The sequence below is a fragment of the Podarcis erhardii genome (assembly GCF_964252035.2).
Source record: "Podarcis erhardii genome assembly, chromosome: 7".
Lineage (NCBI taxonomy): Eukaryota > Metazoa > Chordata > Lepidosauria > Squamata > Lacertidae > Podarcis > Podarcis erhardii.
In genome coordinates, this window is record NC_138511.1 from 53,559,683 (window position 1) to 53,585,322 (window position 25,640).

General features: G+C 42.8%; 2 protein-coding genes across 3 annotated transcripts in view; one reads left to right on the forward strand and one right to left on the reverse strand.

Annotated features, from left to right (window-relative positions):
- The first annotated feature begins 1,534 nt into the window (after positions 1-1,534).
- B3GNT9 (UDP-GlcNAc:betaGal beta-1,3-N-acetylglucosaminyltransferase 9) lies at positions 1,535-9,912 on the forward strand. 2 transcript variants are annotated; one of them, XM_081871596.1, is made up of 2 exons: positions 1,535-1,882; positions 5,723-9,912. In XM_081871596.1, the coding sequence occupies exon 2, from the start codon at positions 5,795-5,797 to the stop codon at positions 7,028-7,030; it is 1,236 nt and encodes a 411-aa protein (XP_081727722.1). In that variant the 5' UTR covers positions 1,535-1,882; positions 5,723-5,794; the 3' UTR covers positions 7,031-9,912. The 2 variants fall into 2 exon arrangements, with proteins under 2 accessions (XP_081727722.1, XP_081727723.1); XM_081871597.1 differs by lacking the exon at positions 1,535-1,882 and adding an exon at positions 5,086-5,208.
- Positions 9,913-11,188: 1,276 nt separating this feature from the next.
- The window catches only part of PHAF1 (phagophore assembly factor 1), a 44,506-nt gene continuing 30,054 nt past the window's right edge, over positions 11,189-25,640 (reverse strand). The window contains exons 9-17 of the mRNA XM_081871580.1: positions 25,414-25,526; positions 22,182-22,315; positions 21,398-21,481; positions 20,739-20,821; positions 19,172-19,215; positions 16,743-16,786; positions 15,911-15,969; positions 14,696-14,768; positions 11,189-13,523 (exon numbers count right to left, since the gene is read on the reverse strand). Of these exons, the coding sequence (XP_081727706.1) occupies positions 13,434-13,523; positions 14,696-14,768; positions 15,911-15,969; positions 16,743-16,786; positions 19,172-19,215; positions 20,739-20,821; positions 21,398-21,481; positions 22,182-22,315; positions 25,414-25,526 (724 nt within the window). The 3' untranslated portion in view covers positions 11,189-13,433. The remainder of the gene's footprint in view (positions 13,524-14,695; positions 14,769-15,910; positions 15,970-16,742; positions 16,787-19,171; positions 19,216-20,738; positions 20,822-21,397; positions 21,482-22,181; positions 22,316-25,413; positions 25,527-25,640) is intronic.

Sequence of the window (25,640 nt, forward strand, 5' to 3'; positions counted from 1 at the left end):
AAAGGATTTAGTGACATGGGTTTTGTGTGTGTGTGGAGAGAGAGAGAGAGAGAGAGAGAGAGAGAGAGAGAGACCCCTAGGGACTGCTGGCCTTGCTCACATTGCTTGCCAACCTCATCTAGATTAAGACAATTGTAGCAAAATATAAGGCGGTACAGAAGGCAGTTTAAAACTGGCACTGATGGTCAGAGAACGCCTGGGCAAAAAGGTAAGTTTTTCGTAGATGGTGGAAATACACCATTATTTGGTACCCACCCTAGTCGTCCATAAGACTACGTGCTTTGATCTGCCCTAGTACTAGGAAGGGCCAATCTGTCCATTTCAGTTTCCTTCACTTTCTTGCTACCTAGTTTCAACATAAAATGGTTGGTGGAACAGACACTTTAAGCAGTTCTTCCCGTTTCCTGAGTGCTAAGACTTCCTCGAAACAGCAGCATGCCAGAGCGAGAAGATGCTCCTTTGCAAGGTGAGTCAAGGATGACATGCCCAGATTTTGGTGGGCTGGCGAGGTACCTTAAGCAATTACATGGGCTGGAAGCAGCCTGTGAGTTTGCCTGCTGTGATGAACTACAGACCACTGAAAAAAAGGAGGAGGAAAAAGCAGACTCTGGGATAAGGACGGGAAAATCTTTTCTATTTCAGTTTCTTGTTTTTCAGACCTGCTCCCCACATTTCTATATTGGTTTGTGATTTATTTTAAGTCCTCATGAAAATTTCTCCTAATACAGTGGTACCTTGGGTTAAGTACTTAATTCGTTCCAGAGGTCTGTTCTGAACCTGAAACTGTTCTTAACCTGAAGCACCACTTTAGCTAATGGAGCCTCCTGCTGCTGCCGCACCGCTGGAGCACGATTTCTGTTCTCATCCTGAAGCAAAGTTCTTAACCCGAGGTACTATTTCTGGGTTAGCAGAGTCTGTAACCTGAAGCGTATGTAACCTGAAGCATATGTAACCCGAGGTACCACTGTATACTGATTTCGGTATGCAATTTTGCTTAATATAATGCATCTTTGTATGTTATTTCCACCAATCTAGGCACACTTCACCCTTGCATATCCATTTTTTGGATGCATTACTTGGCTGGAAAAGTGCATTGCCAAGCTCTGAGAAATGTGAATTTTGAAGGATTCAAAATCCAGTTCATGTATAATTTTGGAAGGTGGAAATTAGGTAAGTCCACCTTTAAATGCAAGCTACATCACATTTTGTCCTCAGTGTGGGGTCAGTAGACTAACCAATGTCCCCCAAATCCCAATGGCTATACAAGAATGAACTTGTTGGAACGACACTTTGCAACGCTAGTAATTTCCTCTTTTACAAGGAGCTAACTTTATTGGGGTGTAGCATGATGGCGCTCAGTCTGACCAGATTTCATGAGGCAATCTGTCATTGCGTGAACACACACAGACATGGACCCTTCACATGTGCAGCCAACTCTTCTCCGCCTCCCGCCCCCTCCCTGCTGTTGGCATGCATCTGAGGCAGAAGTACTCCAGAGCTCTCCTGACTCTTTTTGGACAGAAACATCTGCTCAGGTCATGTGACCAGCACTTGGAGGCCAGCTGAGCTCCATTTCTCAGCACACCACTGAGGGGGCCTTCTTGCCAGCACAGACACACAGAGAGAGACAGGGTTTGGAGAGAAGACATGGGGAGAGGAGGAGGACCCAGCCATGTTTGCACACAATCCGGGTGCTTCTCCTGAAAATGCATGGAAAGGCAAGAGAGCTAGGATTGCTTAACTCTGCTAGGATTTCCTGGGCTATATGATCAGAGGCTGAGGAATGCCAGAGCTAATCGGATCCAGATGTGCCTACTTGGCAACCTTTTATCCAAACGTTACCGAAGGGAGATGCAATGCTACTGACAAGAGTGCACTGGATGTAAGTACCAAGCCTTTCGGTTTGTTCAGGGAGCGTTCTGTACGGACCCATTTGCAAACAGGAGCTGGCCTGCCCTCCAGCTTTAACCTAAACCTCTCCCCACCCTCCCTGCGCCTGCGTTAGATTTCTCATTGCCAGTCACAAGCAGCAAATGAGCTCTCCTCCTCCTCCCCAGTCTGCACATCTGGCTCGCTCACTGCAAGAGGCATACCTTACCTGTGTCGGCTAGACGGGGAGACTGTGCAAATGCTGCAGTTAATATATAGGGAGGGGAGAAAGTTTGTGCATGCGGCTTTTGTTGAGATCCTCCCGCACACATTTTCCATGGGGGGGGGGGTGAAGAAGAGCCAAGGTTGGTGGCAAAGCACATGCTCTGTCTGCGTGGCAAGATTCCAGAGTCAATCTCTGGGAAAAGACCCCCTTTCTGAGATTCTGGAGAGCCACTGGCAGTCAATATATTATTGAGCTGCATGGGCCAGCTTCCTCCTACTATATACAGTGGTACCTTGGGTTACATACGCTTCAGGTTACGAACTCTGCTAACCCAGAAATAGTGCTTCAGGTTAAGAACTTTGCTTCAGGATAAGAACAGAAAACGTGCTTCGGCGGCATGGTGGCAGCAGGAGGCCTCATTAGCGAAAGTGGTGCTTCAGGTTAAGAACAGTTTCAGGTTAAGAATGGACCTCCAGAACAAATTAAGTACTTAACCTGAGGTACCACTGTACATGCTACGGAACCAGCGAGCAACCTCAGGGCCAGGATGCAGCACTTTGGACCTCTCCATCTGGTCCTTGGGACATTCATCCCTGAGACAAAGGCCTTGTTTGCCCCCTCCTTGAGTGCTTTGCTGACTGGAACACAGCCTTGAATTGTGACCATGTGTCTTGCTTGCCTGGAAGGATGGATGGAGAGGGGTGTGTGGCTTAAATAGAGCTTATGCTATGTGCATTGCTTGGTCCATTGTTGCCTTTGACCCTGTCCTCCAATGGCAAGCAGCCCCAGGGTGGTTTTCCATGAAGGTATGTGGCCCGTGGGTTGAAAATGTTTCCCCATTGCTGGGTCCTATGCAATTAATCCACACACATCCCTCCATCCATGCTGAACAACCTGAGCATGGCAGCACTCTGCCCTGCTGTGGTGCTTCAGGAACCGTATTCAGAGGCATGTCACTCTTGATCCTGCAGACAGTATACAGTGCAGACATCCTAACTAGCAGTCATTGTTAGCCTTATCCAGATGTTCAATAGCATCTGGAGGGCCACCTGCTTCTCTTCCAGGGTGAGCAGACTTCAGGCTTCCCTTCTCATGCTCTAGAAACATGTTCACTTATCAGTAAGGGCAGGCCTCTGGGCATGTGCAGAGCCCTTTCTAAATAAGCCAGAGCACTAACCTTGCAATTTTTGCTCCCAGAAGCGGAGGCACTATAAAAGTGCCTGTAGAGGAATTTGGGTGGTAGGCACAGCATATCTTGCTTTTTAATGGAAGGGCTGTTGCAATACAGAATTCTTCCCCCTGCTGGGGGCAGTGATGATATGGGGATGCTGGCATTCTGCCTGGCATTCAGATGCTGTCAGTTAAAGAGTTTACTTTTTGATTTCTGGCAGTTGGGGAAGAATACATAGAAAGCCTTTACTAGTAGAGTGGGCATTTTTTGTTTTATGAGTTTGTTTTTGCATTACCACGATGGTTTTCTGTGGCAGCCTTCCCATCAAGACAGCTCTCAGGGCAGTCTATCCAGAGCCTGCATTTTTCACGGAACCTGGCATCCACCCAAAAGACACGTTGGAAGGAGTCTGGCTAAACCAGGAGGAAAATGGGCTTTAGGGTTATCACCTGGAGCTTAGGAAGGGAATCTTGATGTTGTTGTTGTTTAGTCATGAAGGAGATCTTGATGTTGACGGAAGGCAAAAGGGCCAGTCAGAGAACAGGTTTGTAGTGAGCACAGCAGAGTCACTGGGGGAGTTAATGTCAGAATATAATTTATTCTGTAGATAACATATTTGTTTCCATTTCCCGAGCTCCCTTCCCTTCCCCTCCAAATCTCGGAAGGCCCCCAAATGCCCCTCCTGCTATGAGCCAGATATGCAGAGTCATGGCAGAGCAAAACATCTGGATCTGCTTCATTCCATCATTCTCTTCCTTCTGGGATTTCCTGTTGCACACAGGAGAACCAAAGTGGCTGCCTTACATTTTTATCTTTGCACGGTGAATGGCGTCCCCCACCATGGGGGAATGGTATAACCTGGCTGGGGTGACCATGTGTCTTACTTAATAGAGGAGAGCCCTATGTTTCAGAGTGGGCAGGCTTCAGGCTTGTGAGATGTTATCTCTCTTTTTTACTAGTTCCCTGAAATCCACTATGTGGGGGTTGGTGCAAAAGGCATGCACTTAGAAGAAAAGAATTCTGAGCTTAGCAGTTTGTTTTTGAGTATCAGGATTGCATTAAGTTTGTAGTCCATCCACCCAGAAATCGACTCTGGGTTACCCCAACTTTTTAAATTTCAGCAGTAGAATTTATCATGCAAGTGGGGGGGGGGGGAGAGGTCATTTTGCTGCTGTTAAACAGATGTTTTGTCTTTTGAATGATGCTTCATGGCTCTCCTGTCCCATAAGTAAAAGAAGTTACGGGCTCTGAACCAACCAGATTTTATTGACTTTTGCAAATTAAGCTGATGGCTGGTCTAAATATTGGCAGGCTTGTATCTGTAAGTCATGGAAACAGCAGATTTCCATCTTGGACCAAGCTTATTCCAAGGCCTGAGCCCATGAAACTAAACAGAGAAAAGCAGCCAGAAATTCTCTCTAAGGTTGCCATTAGCATGTCAGATCTGAAATAATACTGGGCCAAATTTGCATGAAAACAAGTCAGAACTTAATTGGAGACAGGAATCAACATTGCTGGGTTCTGGAATCAGGGTCACAAAGTTGCATCATGTTCCAGAAAATGTTTGGATGTAATATCTCGGGCAGGAAAGATCTTTTTGAGCATATACTGAGTTCTTACCGTTCGCCATGATATAGTGTCAACCCCACACCCAATCTCCTGTCCCTGTACTGACACAACCTATTAAGAGATTTTGTACTGCTACATCTTTTGGGACAAGGTCTAAACAGGAAAAACCTGATTTCTTGACATACTGTTTTATTTATTATTTAAAGAATTTGTATTCCACTCTCCAGCTAAAAAAAGAGGCTACCATAGCAGCTTACTGGTCACTTAAAAAAAAGAAAAGACAATAAAAAAGACACCAAACAAAAGGAAAATGGATTTCTAGGAAGGAGGAAATAAAGAAAACTTGAGAACAAGTTTGAAGCTTTACTAAAATGTATGTATGAAATTGTGAGGAAACTTAAAGTAGGAGCCCCCAGTCCAGACCCCTCATGCCAACTCTGGTTGAGACCACCAATAGCTGGAGCTAGTAAAACTGCACACCAGCAATGGTTTGGGCCTGACTGAGTCCTTTTATACCAGGGCAGACAGTGGCACTTACTTTGGCTTTCCCTCCTCAGTGAACTTGTAAAAGAGGATCTTTGTGGTAGAGGGTTCCAATTTATGGGTGCCCTTCTTCCCGAGGTGCATGTGTTTCCCTCATTATTAACAACTGGGTATTTGATGATTCAAATATTCTCAACAACCTTGAAATTATTCACTGTGCCTTTTTGAATGTTTCCAGAAGTTTTAAAATGTATTAAATGGTCTTAAACAACAACAAAAATCAGTGTTTTGATATTTTGTGGTTTAGCATCCTGGACTCCTTTGCAACAAAATGTAGAAGAGAAATTTAACTAACTAAATGTGCTACAGACTCTACCCTGACCTCCCGTTTCTTTTCTCTGCAGATGGATGTAGTCTATAGACAATTCCCCTAACACAATACTGCATAAGTTTCTTAGTGGAGATTTCTGGGAACAATGAGAGTTCAATTCAAGGCTGATGCCATTTGCACACTCGTCCTCGTGGTCGTCCTTTTCACCATGCTCTATTCTCAACTGGGCCACACTTCCCTTAGAGAAGAAAAGGTGAAAGGTCAGAAGCCACCATTAATGGCGACACGTAGGGTCTTCCACGTTCCCATCGCCCTCCAGAAAGAGACTGCAGTGGAGAAGGCTAAAATGATTTCTTCAATGAAACCTGGCGAGGGCGGAAGCCAAGATGCCATGGTCACTACTCTGCCCCCCTTGACGCAGCCTGCTTTTGATTTTAAGCATTACCTGAGGAACAAAGACAACCGGAAGTTTGACCTTCTCATTAACCAGCCAAAGAAATGCAAGAGGAACCCAGGGGGCCCCTTCTTGCTCATCGCCATAAAGTCACTGGTAGAGGACTTTGACCGCCGGGAGATTGTACGGAAAACTTGGGGAAGAGAAGGGCCAGTCAATGGGGTGCAGGTGCAAAGGGTTTTCCTCCTGGGGGTCCCAAAGAACAAAACAGCGCTGCCAGCATGGGAGAGTCTTGTTCATCAGGAGAGCCAGATGTATCGAGACATCTTGTTGTGGGACTTCCTTGACACTTTCTTCAATTTGACCTTGAAGGAGATACATTTCCTAAGCTGGGCTCGTGAGTTTTGTTTCAGTGCTAAGTTCATATTCAAAGGCGATGCCGATGTCTTTGTCAACGTGGAAAACATTGTCAACTTCCTGGAGAGGCGTGATCCATCCGATGACCTATTTGTTGGGGACATCATCTATAATGCGCACCCAATCCGAACCCGCAAGAGCAAATACTACATTCCGGAGACAATGTATGGGCTCAGCATGTATCCAGCCTATGCTGGGGGTGGCGGGTTCTTACTTTCCAGCAGCACCATGAAGAAACTCTCTCAGGCTTGTGGGGAGGTAGAACTCTTTCCTATTGATGATGTCTTCCTAGGCATGTGCTTACAAAGAATCAACCTGAAGCCCACCTTGCACGAAGGGTTCAAAACCTTTGGAATAACCAAGCCCTCTGCTGCTCCAAACTTGCAGACCTTTGACCCTTGTTTTTACAAAGATCTCATGGTAGTCCACAGCCTGAAGGGAGCTGAAATCTGGCTAATGTGGAACCTGCTGCACAACCCACGGCTCTCTTGCACCCAAAAGAAGCATGTAAAGAAGGCTTTCCGGTGGAGAATCAAAACTAAAGCGCCTACCAAAGATTATGCGACCTAAGGATTGATTGCATGAGTGAATGAACATCACACAGGCCTAGCACTGCTGATGCGACTTGCACATTATCCGACATTGCTTGAAACCTACAGTGTTTTAGGCGGAGATATCAAGTGATGGAAATACTTGTTTAAGCCAACCCTAATTTCTACAGTTGTGTTAGTGGGGAAAGTATATGGAGTGGAATCCAGTGTAGTTCCCTTTGTTTGCTCACAACGAGTTTGCAATCACAGAAGCAGCCCTTAGGAACATAGGGGCGAAGCAAGCTGTCTTCTACGAAGTCCGACCAGTGGTTCCTCTAGTTCAGTATTGTCTGCACTTAACAAGCATAACTCCCAGAGGTCCAAACATACGAAATATGTATTCTCAGAATATGCTCAAAGAAAGCCTGCAAAATTCACCCATGTGAATACGTATGTTTAGAGAGGTCTGCAAAGGTTGTAAAGAGTACAGACTTTGCTATACATGAAGTCCCAGATTTGATCCCTCAAGAACCTCAAAAAGGTCTGGGAAAGACCTGTCTGAACCCCTTGTGAGTTGCTGCCAGTCGGTATAGACAATACTGAGTGAGATGGAGCAGTGCTTTGACTCTGAATGATGCCTGCTCATGCTGCCAGATTTATTTGTTAGGAATAATAGAGCATTGAGAGGAAGGTCCACTGTTGCAGGGCCATTCTGATGTAAATGCCTATAGAAAGAGCTTGTTTATACAGATACCCACTCAACTTTGTTCACATATACCTAAAGCTATTAGAAGGACAATCTAAAACACTGCATTTGAATGTCCTATGTTGTGGTTTCACTACAACGCGCAAATCAAATTACTCTGACTCTGTCTTCATTTGTGTACTCTGTTGTTTGCAAAAAAAAAAAAGGAAACAAAAATCATTTCACCTCCTAGCTCATCAAAACCTCCATAAATTATGTTCATTCTCAAAGCAAAACACAGAAGGATAATCTTTAAAAGTGCCAAATTTAAAATAGCAGTTTGGGATCTGGCAGGGGATAAAAGACAGTGTGCGTAGACTTTTTGGTGTAATCAAGGTGGATCCAACCCCGTTCCAAAACTGTCTGTTGCTTAATTTATTGGACTTTCAAATGTATGTGTTCCCTTCACAGTGTTTACCATTTAAAAGCAGACACAACCAACACAGGACAATATAATCCACAACGAATGCGGCTTCCCTCAGATGAAACATCAGATGGGAGCCTCAGCTTGCAGCGGGTGTTAAAAGATAATGGTGTATTAGATCCTGGATCCTGCACATCACACATGTTCTAAAAACCGATCTTGGCCAGGTTCAGCATATGCATTTCACAGTTGCACTTTCTCAGGGTTTGGGGCAAGAATCTTTCCCAGCCCTATTTGGCTCAGCGGCTTTCCAGGGTTTCAGGCAGGAGACAATTCCCAGTCCTAACTGGAGATGAACCTGCATGAAAAGAAAGTTCTCTACCACCAATCTCTGGTCCTTCCCCGACACTGGGAAACACCCCGACACAGGAAGCTGCCTATTGGTCCAGCTCAGTATTCCCGACACTGACTGGCAGTGGCTCTCCAGGGTTTCAAACACTGAGTGTTCGCCAGCCTTCTTTGGATATGCTGGGGATTCAACTCGCGACCTTCTGCATGCAAAGCAGATGCCCAGCCTCTAAACTACAGCTTTTTAAAAGCTATGATTTATGGTTTATTGTGATTTGTAAGTGAAGTCACTACTTTACTTACCTGTATATAGATATGGGGCAAAATGAAGACAGATCCCTTGGATTGTACAATTAGTCGGATCCCTTTCTGGTCTTAAAAAGTCACTCAGGGCTAAGGCACAAACTGAGAAGTGTACTGGACTCTAGAAACACAAATCTCATTCGAAACAGCAGAAGGCATTTTCTTTGTCAGATCTGGCACCAATGCAGTAGTTCAGGGGAGAGTGGGAACAGAATAGAGTATCTTCAAAGAGGGTGTGGCTGGTTGGTTGGCACATTCACACACACACACACAAAACCTCACTGCAGCATTTTGCTGCAGACCCATTTGATGTCTCTCTGGTTTCTATTTGAACTCAGTAAGGAATCCTAATATATTCATTGCCGTAAGCACTTAGCGAAAGAAAAAACCTGCAACCATCTTTCAAATCATTGTTTGAAAGTGATAAATCCCCACCGTGACCCTATCAATACTGAATATAGAACAAAGGTTTTATTCAGAAAGACAGGCTAGCACCAGCAATTGAAAATCTGATCACAGCTTGATTATTTCACTGCAGACAAAAATCTGTTTCAAATTAGGGGGGAAATTGTTCCTGGAAGAAGCGATACTGAGCTAGGCTGATAGCAAGAGCAGGGCAGCAGGGAGGGAAAGAGAACAACACCAAGGGAACTGGAACAGCTTACCATACTACCCCACAGGACCAGACCAGCTGAAGGGGGGAAGGAAATGGCCTGCATGAGGAAGTAAATAGGATCTGTAGGGGCATCGCTCCTCTCTGCAATTCACGCCACATGCAGTTTTTGTTCATGAGCCTCTGTGATCCCATCCAACTTGCTAACACATTGAGTGACTGTGGTGAAAGCAAGTAAGTTGCTGTTGCTGTACGCCATTGCACTGTTGTGTATGCATGTCAAAGACATAGCTCCCTTTACTTTGAAAGATGACTGCTTGAATTGTGGAAGACTCCATCCTAGAACATCTGCTTTGCATGCAGAAAGCGCCATTCAATCCTGAGCATCTCCAGGTAGGGTTGGGAATCTCCCCTGCCTGAAACCCTGGAGAGTTACTGCCAGTCTTTGTAGACTATACTGATCCAGGTGGACAGATGGCCTGAATTAGTATATGGCATATTTTCACATTGTTCCTATGTTATTAAAACACTATTCTGAAGTATGAGAAAGGGACTGACAAGTGCTCTGAATCAGGCTGGGGTTTGTTTTGCATTTTCATTCTTGACTATGTCCACGAGCAGACTTATACCCTTTCCCTGAGAATCTTGCATGTTCTCCATCCAAATATTTATCTTTCACTCCTACTGAAGTGGTACACATGAAGAGCCTGCCAAGCAATTCGTAGGAATTAAAAGATTATGATATTAGATTTCTTGAAGAGGTTAGCTTTGTCTCTAAGTAAGATGCTGTGGAAATACTTAAGGGACAATACTGACTGATTAGGGAACTCAGATTAGTTAGGGGGAAAGTCACAGGTGAGTGGGAGAGCATCTGCTTTGCATGCAGAAGGTCCTAGGTTCAGTCCCCAGAATATCTAGGTAAAGCTGGGGGAGACCTCTGTCCAAAACCCTAGAGAGCCACTGCCAGCCAGTGTAAACAGTACTGAGCTAGATGGTCCAATGGTCTGACTCTGTATAAGGCTGATTTCTGTCGTTTACATTTATGGATTGCTATATACCTTTCATATATACAGCATTACACTTTAACCTTTAATCAAAAAATGGGGTTAGTATCTACACCAGGAGCACTTGTCACTGTAGAAATTACACAGAAGTTGACCTATAACCTCTCATCCTGCACGGTAGAAAGCCATGTCTCATCTTTCAGTCAGATAATACTGTATCTTTCAGCCTTTCAGTGCAGTAATACCACCCCAATTCACATTTTAGAAATTTTTTGGACAGAAGACCCCCAAATTCCAGCCAAAGCCCTGTATTTGGTGTATTTATCTTTTTAACCTCAGCAAATGTAATGTGCTGGGGTAAGAAATGTTCCAATAAAACTGATTCAGGGGAAGATGGGGCTCACCAAAATGAACACAGCCACAGATAAAATTTTCCAGCGAACACTGGTGGTTCATTGAGCCGCTGGTAGGCTCCATTCAGCAGACCTTTTATACTTTCTCCTTCCTTCAACATGCCCTACAAATATTAAGGTAGATGCCACTCTGCAATACTGCCAGGTCCATTGCTGTGCCCTGCCTCCTGGATGCTGTTTAGTGGGGTGTGGTGGTTGCAGTGTTATTTTACAACTGGAGAAACTCAAATTCAAACATTCCACTTATCCACAAAGGGCTTGCAGGGTGACCTTGGGCCTATCATTATCTTTCAGCAGGCTATTCCAAGGATATAGTAAAAGGAAGGAATCATGAGTTTCTTGGATGAGGACACAAAATTAAAATAATAAACATAAGATCAATGGTGGGAAACAAATCAAAGACTCATCATTGCAAAATACAGACACTCAGCAACTGTATTTAAACAACACAGTAACTGAGACTCATTTTATTTGTCCTTTCAATGTACATGCTAGTTATTCATTTCATATAATTTACAAGAGGCTTATGAAAAACAGAATTCATGTTAGAAAGGAAAGAATTGGGGGATTTTCTCAGCAAGCAATGATCATGGGTGGGGGAAACAGTACATTATGAAGAAGAGCAACATCTAGAAATAAAGGTAAAACAAAAATCTGTTTTCCTGTTATCCATTAAATTCTCAGTGGGGCTTCCTTTATTTCTTTTTAAGTAAAACAGTATAGAATGTCACAGTATACAGGAAGACTAAATGGCGAAAAGGAGATCACCCATACCCACAAATATACGCAACACGCACACACACACACTTATCCCTGCTACTGGTCCAGGATCCAAAACGTTTAGTTAAACATCCTAAAATTCCCTATTTCCCATTCGTTGGTAAACTATACAGGATTACACTGTACATAGCGTTAAAATTACAAAAGGTTTTGTATTTACAAAATCTGTACACGCATTTGCAAAACCCACAAAAAATCGTCTATATATCACAAGTTGCTACACCAAAATATTAAAAATGGGATAAAATTATACATTTCTCTTTTCTCTCTCTTTCTCTCTCATTTTAAAAAGGGTCAATATTTCAAAGATGACCGAGACAGACAGACTCTATCTACTTTCCCCACAATAAGACTGGTAAGAGAGCTGCAAACCCCAGATCCACTTGAGATAATGACTGCAGAGTCTCTAACTGGAAGCCGCTGATATCCTGTCTGCTGGGGGTGGAGGGGCAGAGTGTGCAGAACTATGTATGTACAGAAATGCTGAATCAAGATTAAGGATCTCTTTGGCTAACATTTTGGCATTAAATTTAAAAAGAAGATGAGAGAGAGATGGGAGGGGTGGAAAGAGAGGCAATTCCTCCCCTCTCCAATGTGCTATGTACGTAATCACGCAGAGCGCAATCTGCCAGGATCGTGTCCCATGGAAGCCTCTTGGGGAACTTCTCTTGCATTAAGGCTGCACAACTTTAATTTCATTTTTATGAGACTTGGGTGGGAGCAGTTCTCAGTGCTGCACCCCAGTTCTTCTCCTATCCCTACTCTACAGGACAAGGAAGAGGAAGTAAGAAATCCTAAATTGATGCTTGTCACACAATTGCAAGACGAGACAACTGTGTTTACTCTTACAGGACCAAATACCTTCCCTCCTGTTTTATACACAAGCAAAAATGGTATCAAAACCCTTAAGACAGACATAATTCAGAGGAATAATCTACTCGACTCCCCCCCCCCTCCTTCTGGACACGGTATATATAAAAAACACATTAGTTAACCAGGCATGGCAGAAAATAAGTCGCTTCAGCATGTCAAGTAAATATTAGTGCAGAAAGGGTGGGATTCTTCCCCACTGTATAAATAAGCTTTATGCGTGGCAAACAATTAAATAAACCATCGTACCCCCACTCACACCCAGTACACAGATGCTCCTCAGTGAATATTAAAATGTATTATCAAGTAATTAAAGTGTATGTAGTGCAAAAATGTTACAACCAAGTCTTATGCACATGCTGCTTTGCACTTGTTTCAACATCAGACAAACATGTGATGCCTGAAATCATGGACACGTATATACATACTTGTCACATTTGGTACGATGTCTTAGCCACAGAAATACCCATGTACTTTATTTTATATATACACCTATATATAAGGGGTGTGTCTATGTGTGTGTATACACACCCACACATACATTTTTGTCCTTTAAAAAACATGACTACCATTACAGTTAACACAAACACAGACCGGAAAAAATATATATCCAATACTTGCTTCCAGATGCTCCAAGGCTCAGAAAGTTTGTGCTTCTAAGTCGTGCAGTCATTTGTGTGCCCTCTCGTTTAAAGCTCATCCTTTTTCCAGCTCAGGAAAGAAAGACCAGTCTGTTTACATCCACACGGTAAAGGATGAGGGCAACCGAGAGGAGAAAAATCAACGGCGACAGGCACCTAATTGCTCATTTCCATGCCCTGTGATGAACAGTCAAGAGGATTTCCCATCCTGCTCCATGCACAGGTGGCAAAAGACAGTTTTTGAACACACACACACACAACACACACACACGTCCATCATACCGTGCTTTTCCATATTATAAGTGGCAGCAAATCAAGGCACGCTGTACTAATTTTGTAGCATTTTGATTAGCTGATATCGCTCACTGGGGAAGATCTGACATTTTCAACTGGCTGCTGGGTCTTGCTGGGCCATAGAGAGTAACAGAAGCTATGTGATTATTCTGCATCACCTGTACAAAGAAACAAAAAGGAATACTGTCAGACAGCCCTTACCATCAGAAGGACTACAGAATTCAAATTCCTCCAAAAAGAAGCCCAAATAGCTGTTTTTATTGGAAAATCAATAAAAATGATTTTTAAAAATCCAAAAAGAACCCCAAACAGGTTAGCAGTAATATGGGGAACTAACACCGCCCAGTGGACTAGAGACTTGATCTGCGTAACCTGGACTCAAACCTCAGACTAGCCATGGATTCCTTTGGTGGCTTCAAAATAAAAGTCTCTTCGAAACTGGTTTTAAACATGAACCCCCTTTTAGTCTTTTTTCCACTGGCTCATTTAGACAGCGGGGCCTGCATGTGGCTCCTAACCTTACGTTATGCAGCCCTTGCCATCTCCTGAAGCAGCCCCATCCTTCCACTTCATCAGAGCTCCTTCCTTTTTGTTTCTTCTTTTCTCTTGGCTTTTAAAAGTCCCCCCAAATTGCCCTTCCTATATAATTTAAGAACTGGAAGAGGCACTATTTTATTGAATAAAAATAAATTGATTCACATTCCCCGCCCCCCGCTTCTATGGCTCAAGGTAAGGAAATTTCCCTTCTGTGCATAGCACACACTAAAGAAGAAGAAAAACTTGTTTTCCAAAACAGCAACTGTATTCATCTGTTGAATTTACTAGATAAACAAATCATTGGTATGCCAATTTGAGAGTAACGCCATCAAACCCAGTAGGACTTACTTCTGAAAAAACCTGCACAGGATTGGAAATTCTAATCTGAGAAAGCCATGGTGAAAAAGGATGTATTTTTTCACTTTTTTCTCTGGCTCCACCCATTATGTTCCACCCCCACAGAATAACCACAAGTGAATGAGGCCCTCAATCACGTTTCTAATCCCAGTGTGGAAAATAAGCTTTTATCATTGCATCCAAGTTCTTTTTATCCTACTACAGAGCTAGACTTGATAATGATGTGCACTGTGCGATTCACTTCAAATTTGTCTGCTGAACTGGTCCCCCACACAATGGACTTAAGTGTATCCCACACTACATCAGCCAAGAATGCAGAGTGCTTTAACAGTACAACATGGGAGAAATGTCCACAGACTTGCAGAACTAGCCACTTTTTCAAACCAACTAAATCCAGTGCTCCATCACGTCTTTTAGCTAAGTAAGCTTTCCTAACCTCAAAGATCATTCGCTGCAGTCCAAAGCAAAACGTTGACCCAAATGGATTTGTGTTGTTTGGAGAGGATGATCTAAAGAAAAGAAAATCAGGCTAAGGTAACCAAATAATACCAGTAAGATTTATATTCAATATTTTTGTAACACCCAATATCAGCATAAACAACAAAATCTATCTTTTTAGGGAATCAAACGGAATTTTTCCTTACAAAGGTATAATGCTCAACCATGTTTTACTTTCCTCCACCGCTAGTAAGCATTGCAAGTTTGTAGCAAAGTAGAATGTGGAACTATTGTGAAAGATTACACATTCAGCAAGGTAACTACAGTGGTACCCCGGAAGACGAACGCCTCGCAGGACGGAAAACCCGCTAGACGAAAGGGTTTTCCGTTTTGGAGGCGCTTTGCAAAACGAATTTCCCTATGGGCTTCCTTCGCAAGACGAAAGCCCATAGGGAAATCTCCGGGACAGCGGGGAAGCGCAGCGCGTCTTCCCCACTGTCCTCGGACCTCCTCCGAAGGCTGGCGGTGGGGCGGAGAGACCTGCTCCGGTCGCCAGCCTTGGGATGGCTGTTCCGAAGGCTGGCGGTGGGGCGGAGAGACCTTCTCCCCGCGCCAGCCTTTGGATGGCTGTCCTGAAGACCTGCGGTGGGAGGAGGGTTTTCCTTCCCACCGCCAACTTTCAGAATGCTGTTCTGAATGTTGGCGTGGGGAGGAAAAACCCTCCTCCCACCGCAAGCCCCAGGAACAGAGGAGAAGCGCTGTGCGCCTTCCCCTCTGTTCCTGTACCTGTCCTGAAGGCTTGCAGTGGGGAGAAAAGCCCTTCTCCGCACCGCCAGCCTGGCAAGCGGTCTCCACAGGAACGCATTAATTGATTTTCAATGCATTCCTATGGGAAACCGTGCTTCGCAAGACGAAAAACTCGCAAGAAGAAAAAACTTGCGGAACGAATTAATTTCGTCTTGCGAGGCACCACTGTACACACGAAAGCAGATTCTTTGCTCTTCCAGCCTCTCAACTTGCAAGGTGACAAATGAATCTTCTAGGGACAGCACTCAGCTCTTCAAGCAAACAAGAGTTTCTAGTTTTATGATTCTATAATCATGGCACATTTAATTCAATGAAGCTGTTGAGTATTATTAGATCTCTCTTTCTCGTAGTCACTTGAAATCCAATCGATTCCTATCCAAGTAACAGAATAAAATAAAATATTTACCTGTGAAGTACCACTGGCTTCTCTACAGGATGTCCAAGAAGGTCCTGAATATTGTCCCACTGTAAGCATATGAAAATTACTTAGAGAATGAAGCATGGATCCTAGTGGTAGAATGAAGCATGTCATGTATATCTATGTTTTTGACACGTGCACTTCAGAAAAAGCATACATCAGCTAAAATCCACTCACAGATGGATGGGACTAATACATATGACTTTATTTGCAAACTTTCAAACAATTTTTTTTTGTAAAAACTTAAAGGCTCAATTGTCAGCAGCTGTTGCAGATATATAGACAGCCTGATATATTGGACTTTAGCAGGAATGTTGCTTTGTTATACAGCATATACCAAGCCCAGGGACACCATGAGGGTTTTTTTTGGGGGGGGGGTTTCTCTCATTTTGGTTTAATGTTGTATGTTTCTGTACTTATAATAAAATGCAATAAAAAAAAATTAATGTAGCAAAGGTTGGCTGTGTGTATTTTACCTCTAGAATTCAGGTGCTAACTTGTGGTTTGCTACAACAGTAAATTTGGATTTGGAACCATGGTATTTCAAGCATTGCCTTTTCTCATATCATCCTGCTTGCCCAATTTTATCTCCAGCATCCTGCTATGAGCTCCATTCCACCTAGCTGGAAGATTAAATCTGCAAATGCCTGGAGTGGGTCCATTTCTGGGATGACTCCCAGCCACTGACCCCAATCACCTCCTGAAAGAGGCCACATTAGCACAGTGCTCCAGCATACCCTTTCTTAGCCCTGTGCAAATAAGGTGCCACGGCTGAAGTTAAAGGGCTGATCTAGCAAGCATGACCAGGGGTTCGATTTACCTTGCTATAGGTTGTGCAGGTTTCTGTCTGTGAATCGGTGCTATCTGTTTGGAGAAAGAACAGAGAAAATGAACTTAAGGTTACATTTCAGCAGAAGATCCCACTCCTCTTCTTCCTAATGCCCTTCTGCACCAACAGCATGTTAGGTACTATTCAGTACATGGAAGCAACATGGATGTGACACTGAAAGCTAATTCCAAGAGTCTTGGCATATTAGTATTTTCTAAACTTCTATTTCAACAAGACACATGTTTCACTCTTCTACTGCCCCCGCCCCCCGCAACACTATTTACTTTTAGGGTTTCTAAGAGTAAGAATTACACATCCTCAGCTGAGCCCCCTTCCTTTGTTTCTTTGTGAACTGCTGTTCTGGGCATGCCTCCTCATTGGAAAGGAGCCATGCCATCAGTTGTTGCTCAGACAGTGACTCAACCAACAACCTACTCTGAGGACAGCTCAAACTTCTGACTGCTTGCATGAAAGAAATACTGGAGAATTCAAGCACACCCAACAGGGCAGAATTAATCACCCCAGGAAAGGAAAAGTTGAAGTGGGCAAGTGTGGCCCTCTTAAGGCCCTTCAGTTTTAAGACCTGATGCTGGAGATGTTACATTTTTATATAGACAAGAATATCAAGATCTGTGTTGCAACTGGCTGTTCATACACTTAGATTTCCCATCAACCTTGGGTGTGTGCTCACAGATGTTAACAGGTGACTAAGAGTACAGCTGTCAGAGGCTCCTTTCCTTGCAGTGCCAACTGTATCTGTGATCACCAGTTTCGTATTATCCATATGAACACATCCACAGTGTAAACAGACCAAATGCTACACTTAAAAGGTGTCAACTCCATGTTATTGCATCACTCCTGAGATAAATGTTCAGGTTTTTGCTTGGTACCAAAACAGGCTAAGGTTGGCATGCTGGCCACCTGCCAAGTCAGTGTCTTCTGACATCTTAATCTTTGTCCACAGTCAGATATTGTCAAAAGTCCCCCAAAGACATGGCCTTTGAAGAACTTGCCTTGTGCTACACAGTCAAGTTGCCTCCAAAACCTGACATTTGCTTCTACTTCTTTTAACAGGTGCTGTTAGTTTGCTTTATGTCTTTATTTCCTTTGTTTAAGGAAAGTAATTGGGGGCTGACCCCAGTGCTCCAAAATAAAAGCCAATGAAAGCCAAGGCAAACTGGGACAAGCAACTCATCTAAGCGTGTCTAACATGCCAGCCTGATTCTGAACTTGAGTGAGGAGATCAAAATGTTGCCAGCCATAGGCAAAACTCTCCCTGCCCTTGTTTCCCCAGAAACTACGGGTAACACATATACACAAATCATGACAAGCAGCAAGTACAGAAAAACTGACTGAGATTTGTTCTCTTGGAAAGCAATGACAAGGCTCCTTTGCATATCTCCAAGGAGGACTCCACATCAAAACCTGGAGGCAATTAGAGCTATTCTGCCCTCATGATCATGATATATTTAATAATTTCCATGAAAACTCCTTTGAAATAAGAAGCTAATTAATAAATATATCCACGATGAGATTGTTTGAAATAGCCTTTGAGAATTTTAGGAAAGGAAAGTTATCAGGCATGAGATCAGCTAACTGTCTCTCCTTCCTAGTGCTAACTAAGGTTGCCTGGGAAATGTTTTGACAACAGGTTCATTTCTTTAAGTTAGGAGCCAAGAGTGAAATTATAGTATTATAATTTTTATTTATATTTTATTATTATATAATAATCATTATTCTTGGAAAAAAGCCTTGCATTTGCTGGTTTGTGCCACTGATTGCCCCCATGAAAATAAATAATATAACATCTGTACAAAAAGAGCTTCCTGAATCACCCTTACATCATTCTGGTTCCAAGTCCTTTGAATGTTTCCAGAGTTTGAACTGAGATTTATTTCACCTACAATACAAATCTCAATTACGTCCTGTTCTAACCACCCCTACATGAATGAGGTTTCCTTCCTGTTCATACTCCCAACAACCTGTCAAGGTAGGTTATCACAAACTCTTGCAAAAAACTGTGATGTGTCCAAAGCTCAGTCAGGACTTCAACCAAGACCTAGTATTCTTGTCCACTGAGTTGCACTGGCATCCTGTATGTATGTCACATTAAGAACAGATAAATATTTTCTCTTGTATTACAATAACACTTTGGGGTGTGAACGCTGGGCAGTGCTGACATCTCTCGGAAGTGCTGCTGCTCAGTTTTCCTCTCCCTAAATTGTTTCTTTGTTAACACACCCACAGTGTGGGAGAACCTGAATCTGCCCTCCTAATTATCTGACATTGTGCAACTTTGGTCCTGTTCTCACTGCGACTGCTTAGCATATTAATTTTTACCACTAGCGTGTGTTTAACACCTTCAGCCACTCCTATTAAGTCTTTTAACTTTCAGCTTACTTCAGGCACCTCTTTCTTACCTCGTTTAATGGCTAGTGGAATCTTGAATTCACAACGATGGTAACTGAAATATTTAAATTGCAGAGTTATTGTGAGAAAGGACAAGCGTAAATGAGGTTTACTATTTCAAAAGTAGCCGATTCTAAATGAAGCACAATATAATTGCATATAATAGAAGTTGGTAACCTGACCTGGTCACAGATATATTCTCCACTCTTGTACAGTCTAGTACTTGCTTGAATGTTTACCATAGCTTTCTGCCAGCCATACCAGTTTGGCATGAAATTATGCTGCCTAATTGGCGGCAACCAGAGTGCTGCCAGATTCCACAGCAAATATGCAGAACACTGAAAGCTTCCTGACACCAGGTCTTAACTATTTTTTAATCTATTCTAGTATTGTTTACTCTGGCAGCAGCTTTTCAGGATCTTAGGCAGTGAGTCTTCCATATAACTTGTTGCTATGTGATTTTTTAAAAAAACTGGAGGCACCGGGGACTGGAATCATGATGACCTGCATTCAAAGCATGTACGTGTCAGGGAACCGCCATCGGAAAGACAGGAGGTGGAGGGGCTCTCAGAAGTCAGGAGAGAGTCAGCAGCGGAGGAAGGCACCAGCAGGGGGAGAATGGGAGATCAGAGAGAGAGGGAGGCGAAGGAATGGCTCAGGGAGTCTTCTAGCGATAACAGCGGAGAAGTCTCAGGACCTCCCATAGGTACACCCACTCCTCGCCGGAAACTATCAGGACCTCCCATAGGTACACCCACTCCTCGCCGGAAACTACTTCTGCAAGACTCCCTCGCAGGTCAGATCAAACAGGTCCCCTCTCTGTGGAACTTCAGGTGTTTGGTGAAGACTTTTGATTTCAGGAGACATTTTAAGTAAGCTTTTCTGATGCTATGGTTAAGTTTAATTGACTTTTATCATTTGTACCTCTTTTGTAACCCCAATGTATGCTTAGAAAATACAGTGTTAAGTGGCATATAATTTGAATAAATAATTAAATAAATAAATACAATAATATAATTGTTAATTAGGTTTTCACAGATTCCCACACAGAAATCTTAAAAATCAGGCATGAATTATGGGTGGGGTTTTTTTTGGGGGGGATGAGTTAAGTTTCCTCTTTGCAGGGCATAAGATGGGAAATCTAGTCTTATGAATGAGCAGAGTGTTACTTCCACACACTACCTTCACTGATCTCCTAAAAAACTGGGTTTTGACAAATTACAGCAACACATCTTGCACAGGGAAAAGAGGTTCTTGATACCCATTAGTTCCAGGCTCTGGAACAGTCAACTACTATAGTCAAGAAATGACAACACAGAAACCAAAGAGAAGAATCCAGTATATTGCAGGGAAATTAAAATACAGAGAATTCATGTTTGTTTTAAAGAAGATTCTAACCAGAAAAGGTTGTGGAAATGTGAGTAACATCTGATGAAGGCTTAGAAACCAGAAAGAGCTTAGGCACTGCTGGTGGGAATTCAGCATGGTACCGTTTTCTTTGCCTTCTCCTTGATGCTCCCCTCCCTTTGCTTTCCAAATTACAACAGAGGTTTGGGCAATACAGCTCTTTCTACTCACATATTGAAGTTGTAATGACCAGGGTAGTTAGTATGTAGAACAAATTTCTTCACTTTGTGAGTATTTGCATCAAAAAGGATATCCTGTGGGTGAAATTGAGAAAGGGAAAACAATGAGCCACACAAAGTTGAAATGATTAAACAGCTTCCCATAAATGAACATAAAGTCCTGGACAGGACTTTTTGAAATGTATGCAGATGGGCTCAGAGAGCAATGATTTCAAGATGTTTTCTTATTTGGTAGCAAGAGGCTATAATATTATGCAAAAATCACTGTGAAAGCTAAAACTTTCAAGTTCCTGGGACCTGCCCTTACTAATTGGGGAAAATTTTCTCTGCCTTCTCCCATTTGTGTTTAAGATGACAGGCAGTGGCACTGCCCTTTCTCCAGAACATTTTTTGAGTCTGAAGGATTATGTTTTCATTTTGAAAATGCTGAATATCAAATACACAGAATGGGCCCCATGAGATACTAATTGTGTTAATGTGTCACTAATCAAACTGACAAAGATAAGAAGATAATTTTCAAATTTCTCAGCAAAGGAGCTCTGAAGGATTTGGACAACATTGATTCCTGCATTAACTGATGAAAGTTGTGCACTTTCATCAAAAAAAGAAAAAGAAAAAAGAGATCCCTTGTTTTCAGTGTTTGCAACTTACCACTCCAAGTGTGAAGTAGTTGAAGAAGTAGTCATTGCACTTTGAAGGAACCTGCTTGTGAGGCGAAGGTGAATGAATTTTCATCTTTAAAAAACAAACAAAACAAATCTACACTTCAGCTTTTGGAAATAAGGAGACAAGCAGATAGTCTAGTTTCATCAATATGCTCCTATGGTTTGAATGGACTATGTTACCTCTATGGCAGAAATGAGAAATTTGTTCTGGTCCAACAACCATTGTTGCCACTTGATTACTGGGCATTTTGGGCACATTCAGTGAACACTAACTTGCATCACCTGAGTGCATTTGTGGTGATCCCTGTATTCTTTCCCTCCCTTCTTATTTTTCCTGCACATTGGTACCTTGGGGAAACTGGATGGGGCCTCAACATGGCTCCTGCATACCAGAACATTTGGGAGGGGGGAATCCCTGCACAAAAAAGTAGATTGTCAGGGAAACTGCTTCTACTCTAGCCTTTTCCTGACATACTAGTTTTCTGTAGGTGGGAATCTGTTATGATGGAACCTTCCATCAGCCTGCATAATCTGAACAGTGCAGTCCAGACATCAGTTTACCATCTAATCTACTAAATAAATAAATAAAATACTGTTAGTAAAAACTGGGGTGAGGCAGGATGAGAAGACAAGACTCTGTCCTAAAACTGAAGCCAGTTAACATTTATTAAAGAACTTCCAAGCCTGTAGGGATATTGAAAAGTGTGAACAGTTAATTTTAGTAGCCTAACACAGAGATAATCTGTGTTAACTTGTTATTGTAGTCCAACCTTATCTTCTGACTTGTAGAAAACTTTGTGAGGAGACCCCAAAGTGCTCAGAACATCTTGGCACGAATCACCAAAATAAACACAGCGCTCAAATACCCGCATCTTGGCATCAGCTAATACACCAGGGCCGCAACCTGAAAAACAAGGGAAAGTGTTAATAGATGGGATACCACATTTCCAAAATGTTGCTATGGCTGGAAGCCTTCATTCAGCTCTCATCCAGCTAACCAAAAGGGTGAAACGAGAACAGAAATTGCACTGTGGCAGATTTTAGAAGTCTCTCAACAAATAAAAATAAAAATGAGCAACTTCAGAGAGGTGTAACTCAGGATGCAAGTGACATTAGCAGAATCCAATTAGAAAAAATTAAAACACTAAATAGAAATGTACAAAACACACTTGCCACATTGGAGCAACTCTCAGAAATAACCTGTGGAAGACAGATTATTCAAATTCATGCACACTAGTCCTCCTCAATCTGGTGGTTTCCAGATGTCTTGGACTACAAATTCTGAGAGCACCACACTGGGGAAGGCTGGTGCCATTTTCACCCGTTCTGTTCGAGTCCTACTGAAATGAAGAGGACTTGCACAAGAGCAGAAGTGCTCTTTCTGTGGGTCTGGGGTTGTGCTCTTTCTTCTTTAGAAATGGCCCAGTGAAGTACAATACTATTCATTGCATGAAGTGTGGGTTAAAATTTTAAATAATTTGCAACCAAAGTTATGCACAAGCACCCTTCTATAAAAGATACTCTAGATTAATCCATATTTTATCAGGAATGATTGTTACATTTTTATCCCACCCTTGATCCAAGGGGCTACAGGCAACACACACATCCTTTCCCGTTTAACCTCACAATGAAACTATACTAGAGGGCAAGTTAGATTGAGAGTGCGTGTGGCCGTCTCAAGATCACTCAGTGAACTTTGTGGGTTTGAGTTTCCTGGTCCTAGTCCAATACCCCAGCCATCACAGCAGGTGTGGGTAACCGTGTGACACTCCAGATGCTTCGGGACTATTAACTCTCACCATGCCTGGCTGGAGATGATACAAGTTCGGAGCCCAACAGCAGCTGGAGGGCCAGAGACTGCCCACCCCTGTCATACACTTTCATGAGCCAGAGTCCACTTCAACAGATGCATTAAATGTAATCCTAAATTGGCACACAGGACTGTGTGGAACGGATAAATTAGGTCCGAGGGAAACAAAATGAAAGAAGGACACACTGTGAAAATTTGCTAAAATCAACACGGTGACACTTAATAAGGCCACACTGCTGATAACACCAGCATCCGGGCTTCAGTAAGCTTATTACCACACAAAGTGTAATAAAAATCCACAATCTCTTTTCAAGCCATAGGTGAAAGTATTTTAAATGATAGTATACATCTTACATAAATTTAACATGGACCAACATTTTTGTTAATTATGAATCCCCTTTCCATTGTCCTGCTCTCAGACTGGGAGTTCTTTAGATACGCTGGCATCCAAATGAAGTACATTCACTTTAAAACTGAGTTTTGATATGCATGAGTTAACCCTTCAGTGCATTATGCTAATAATGAGTAGCTAATACACCCAACATCTTTTTCTTTAAATTTCAGGCATGTATATATGTTATCTGGAGTTCACACTCTACCTTGAAAAACCATTTACAGTTTCTGGATAATAGCTAACTCCTTCCTACTATTACCAGGATATATGATCCCTGTCCTAGGCAGCTCTCCTTTCGCCTCCTCTGTAAAAATAGAAGCAAATTCCACTTAAAATTGGCTACAGTTTTATTCACCTTGTAATCAAGACAACCAAAAATCCTTCATTTCGCAATGCTAATCTTCAAGTGAACAGAAGCAAGACTTGATGAACTTTTCATTCATTACAGTATCCACAAATAAACTAACACCAAACCTTCAACCAAAGTCTGGACTGAAACTGCACTCATTTTACCTATTTCATAGGTGATTCTGCTATTCCTCCAAGAAGCTCATGGCAGCCAGTGCAGTTGGGCCAGGATTGGTGTTATATGCTCAGTCTTGCCCTGGTGAGCAGCCTAGCTGCTAAATTCTGCACCAGCCAAAGTTTCCAAACCACCTTCAGAGACCACCCCATGTATAGTGCATTGCAGTGATCTAACTTAAAAGTTACCATAGCATAAAAGTGAGGCTATCCCTGCTCAGGTAGGGGCACAGCTGGGCCACCAACCCAAACTGATGGAAGGCACTCCACGCCACTAGGCCACCTGAGCCTCAAGCAACAGCAAAGGATCCAGGAATACCCCCATGCTGCATATCCGCTCCTTCAGAGGGAGTGTAATCTATCAAGAGCAAGGAACTTCCCATCCATACGGTCTAGGGAACCATCCACTAGTAGTGCCTCAGTCTTATCTGGATGGAGCTTCAGTTTGTTGGCTCTCATCTAGTCCATTACCAAGGCAAGACACTGGACTGGTCCAGCACTTCCACTGCTATGCCTGCAGTTGTAAAGGGGAAGTAGAGTTGTGTGTCATCAGCATATTGCTGACAACGTATTCCAAAACTCTGGATAACTCCACTCAGGCTTTTGTGTTCATATGAGACTTATGAGCAAACTTGTATGGTTAGCCTCCTCCCCTAGAAACCCCAGATGTCTTCCCAAAACAGAATCCTTCAAGGGTGGAGCAACATCCCAAATCAGCTTCAAAATATGGTTTCATATCCTGGTTTGGTGGACTCTTGCAAATGATGGTCAGATATATGGTGTTGGTGTGGCTACAACATGACTTCATAAACCATGGTTTGGGGGTCACATCTGAATTCTAATACACATCTGACTACTGGCTGACTGACTCTTGATCCAGTTTTAGGCTTCTATGTCTCTATGGTGGTAAAGAGCACCTCCTAGTTCCCTTTGCAACCGTGCTAAATCCCTGGGAATCTTTCCACATCTCCCAAAGGTTCTGATTGTGAATCTGGTTCATATATAGTTTTGCAGGAATTCTTGCTTGACAGACAGACTTACTTATTGCTCAAGGAGAACCCACAACCCTACACGTAAGACAAAGTTTCATTATACCAAGAATGGTGTTGCAGTTAACTTGGAATCAACTGAAGCAATATTTCCTGGAATGTACGAGTCATCTCCAACAGAGGAGGTGACAGAGTAATCAGAAGTAAGTACTTGAGAGATTCTGAGATGTATAGGTTGCCCATATTCACATTTGTGCCTTTGAAAGGAAACCTCTGCTCACTAATACCTGCAGTGAGTAAGCGAAGCCGTAAACCTGAGGGCCCAGCTCCATCTCTCAGAACATCAACATTCTCTGCATACACATTTCCAAGGAAACAGCTGAGGGGCATCATAGGAGCCCTGAAACAGCAAGATCATGTACAATTAAACAATATGCAGATTAGTGCTAAGCAACACATTGTTTCCGGTTCACTTTTCTATACCAATAGCGAGTGCTCTCTGACTAAACAGCCC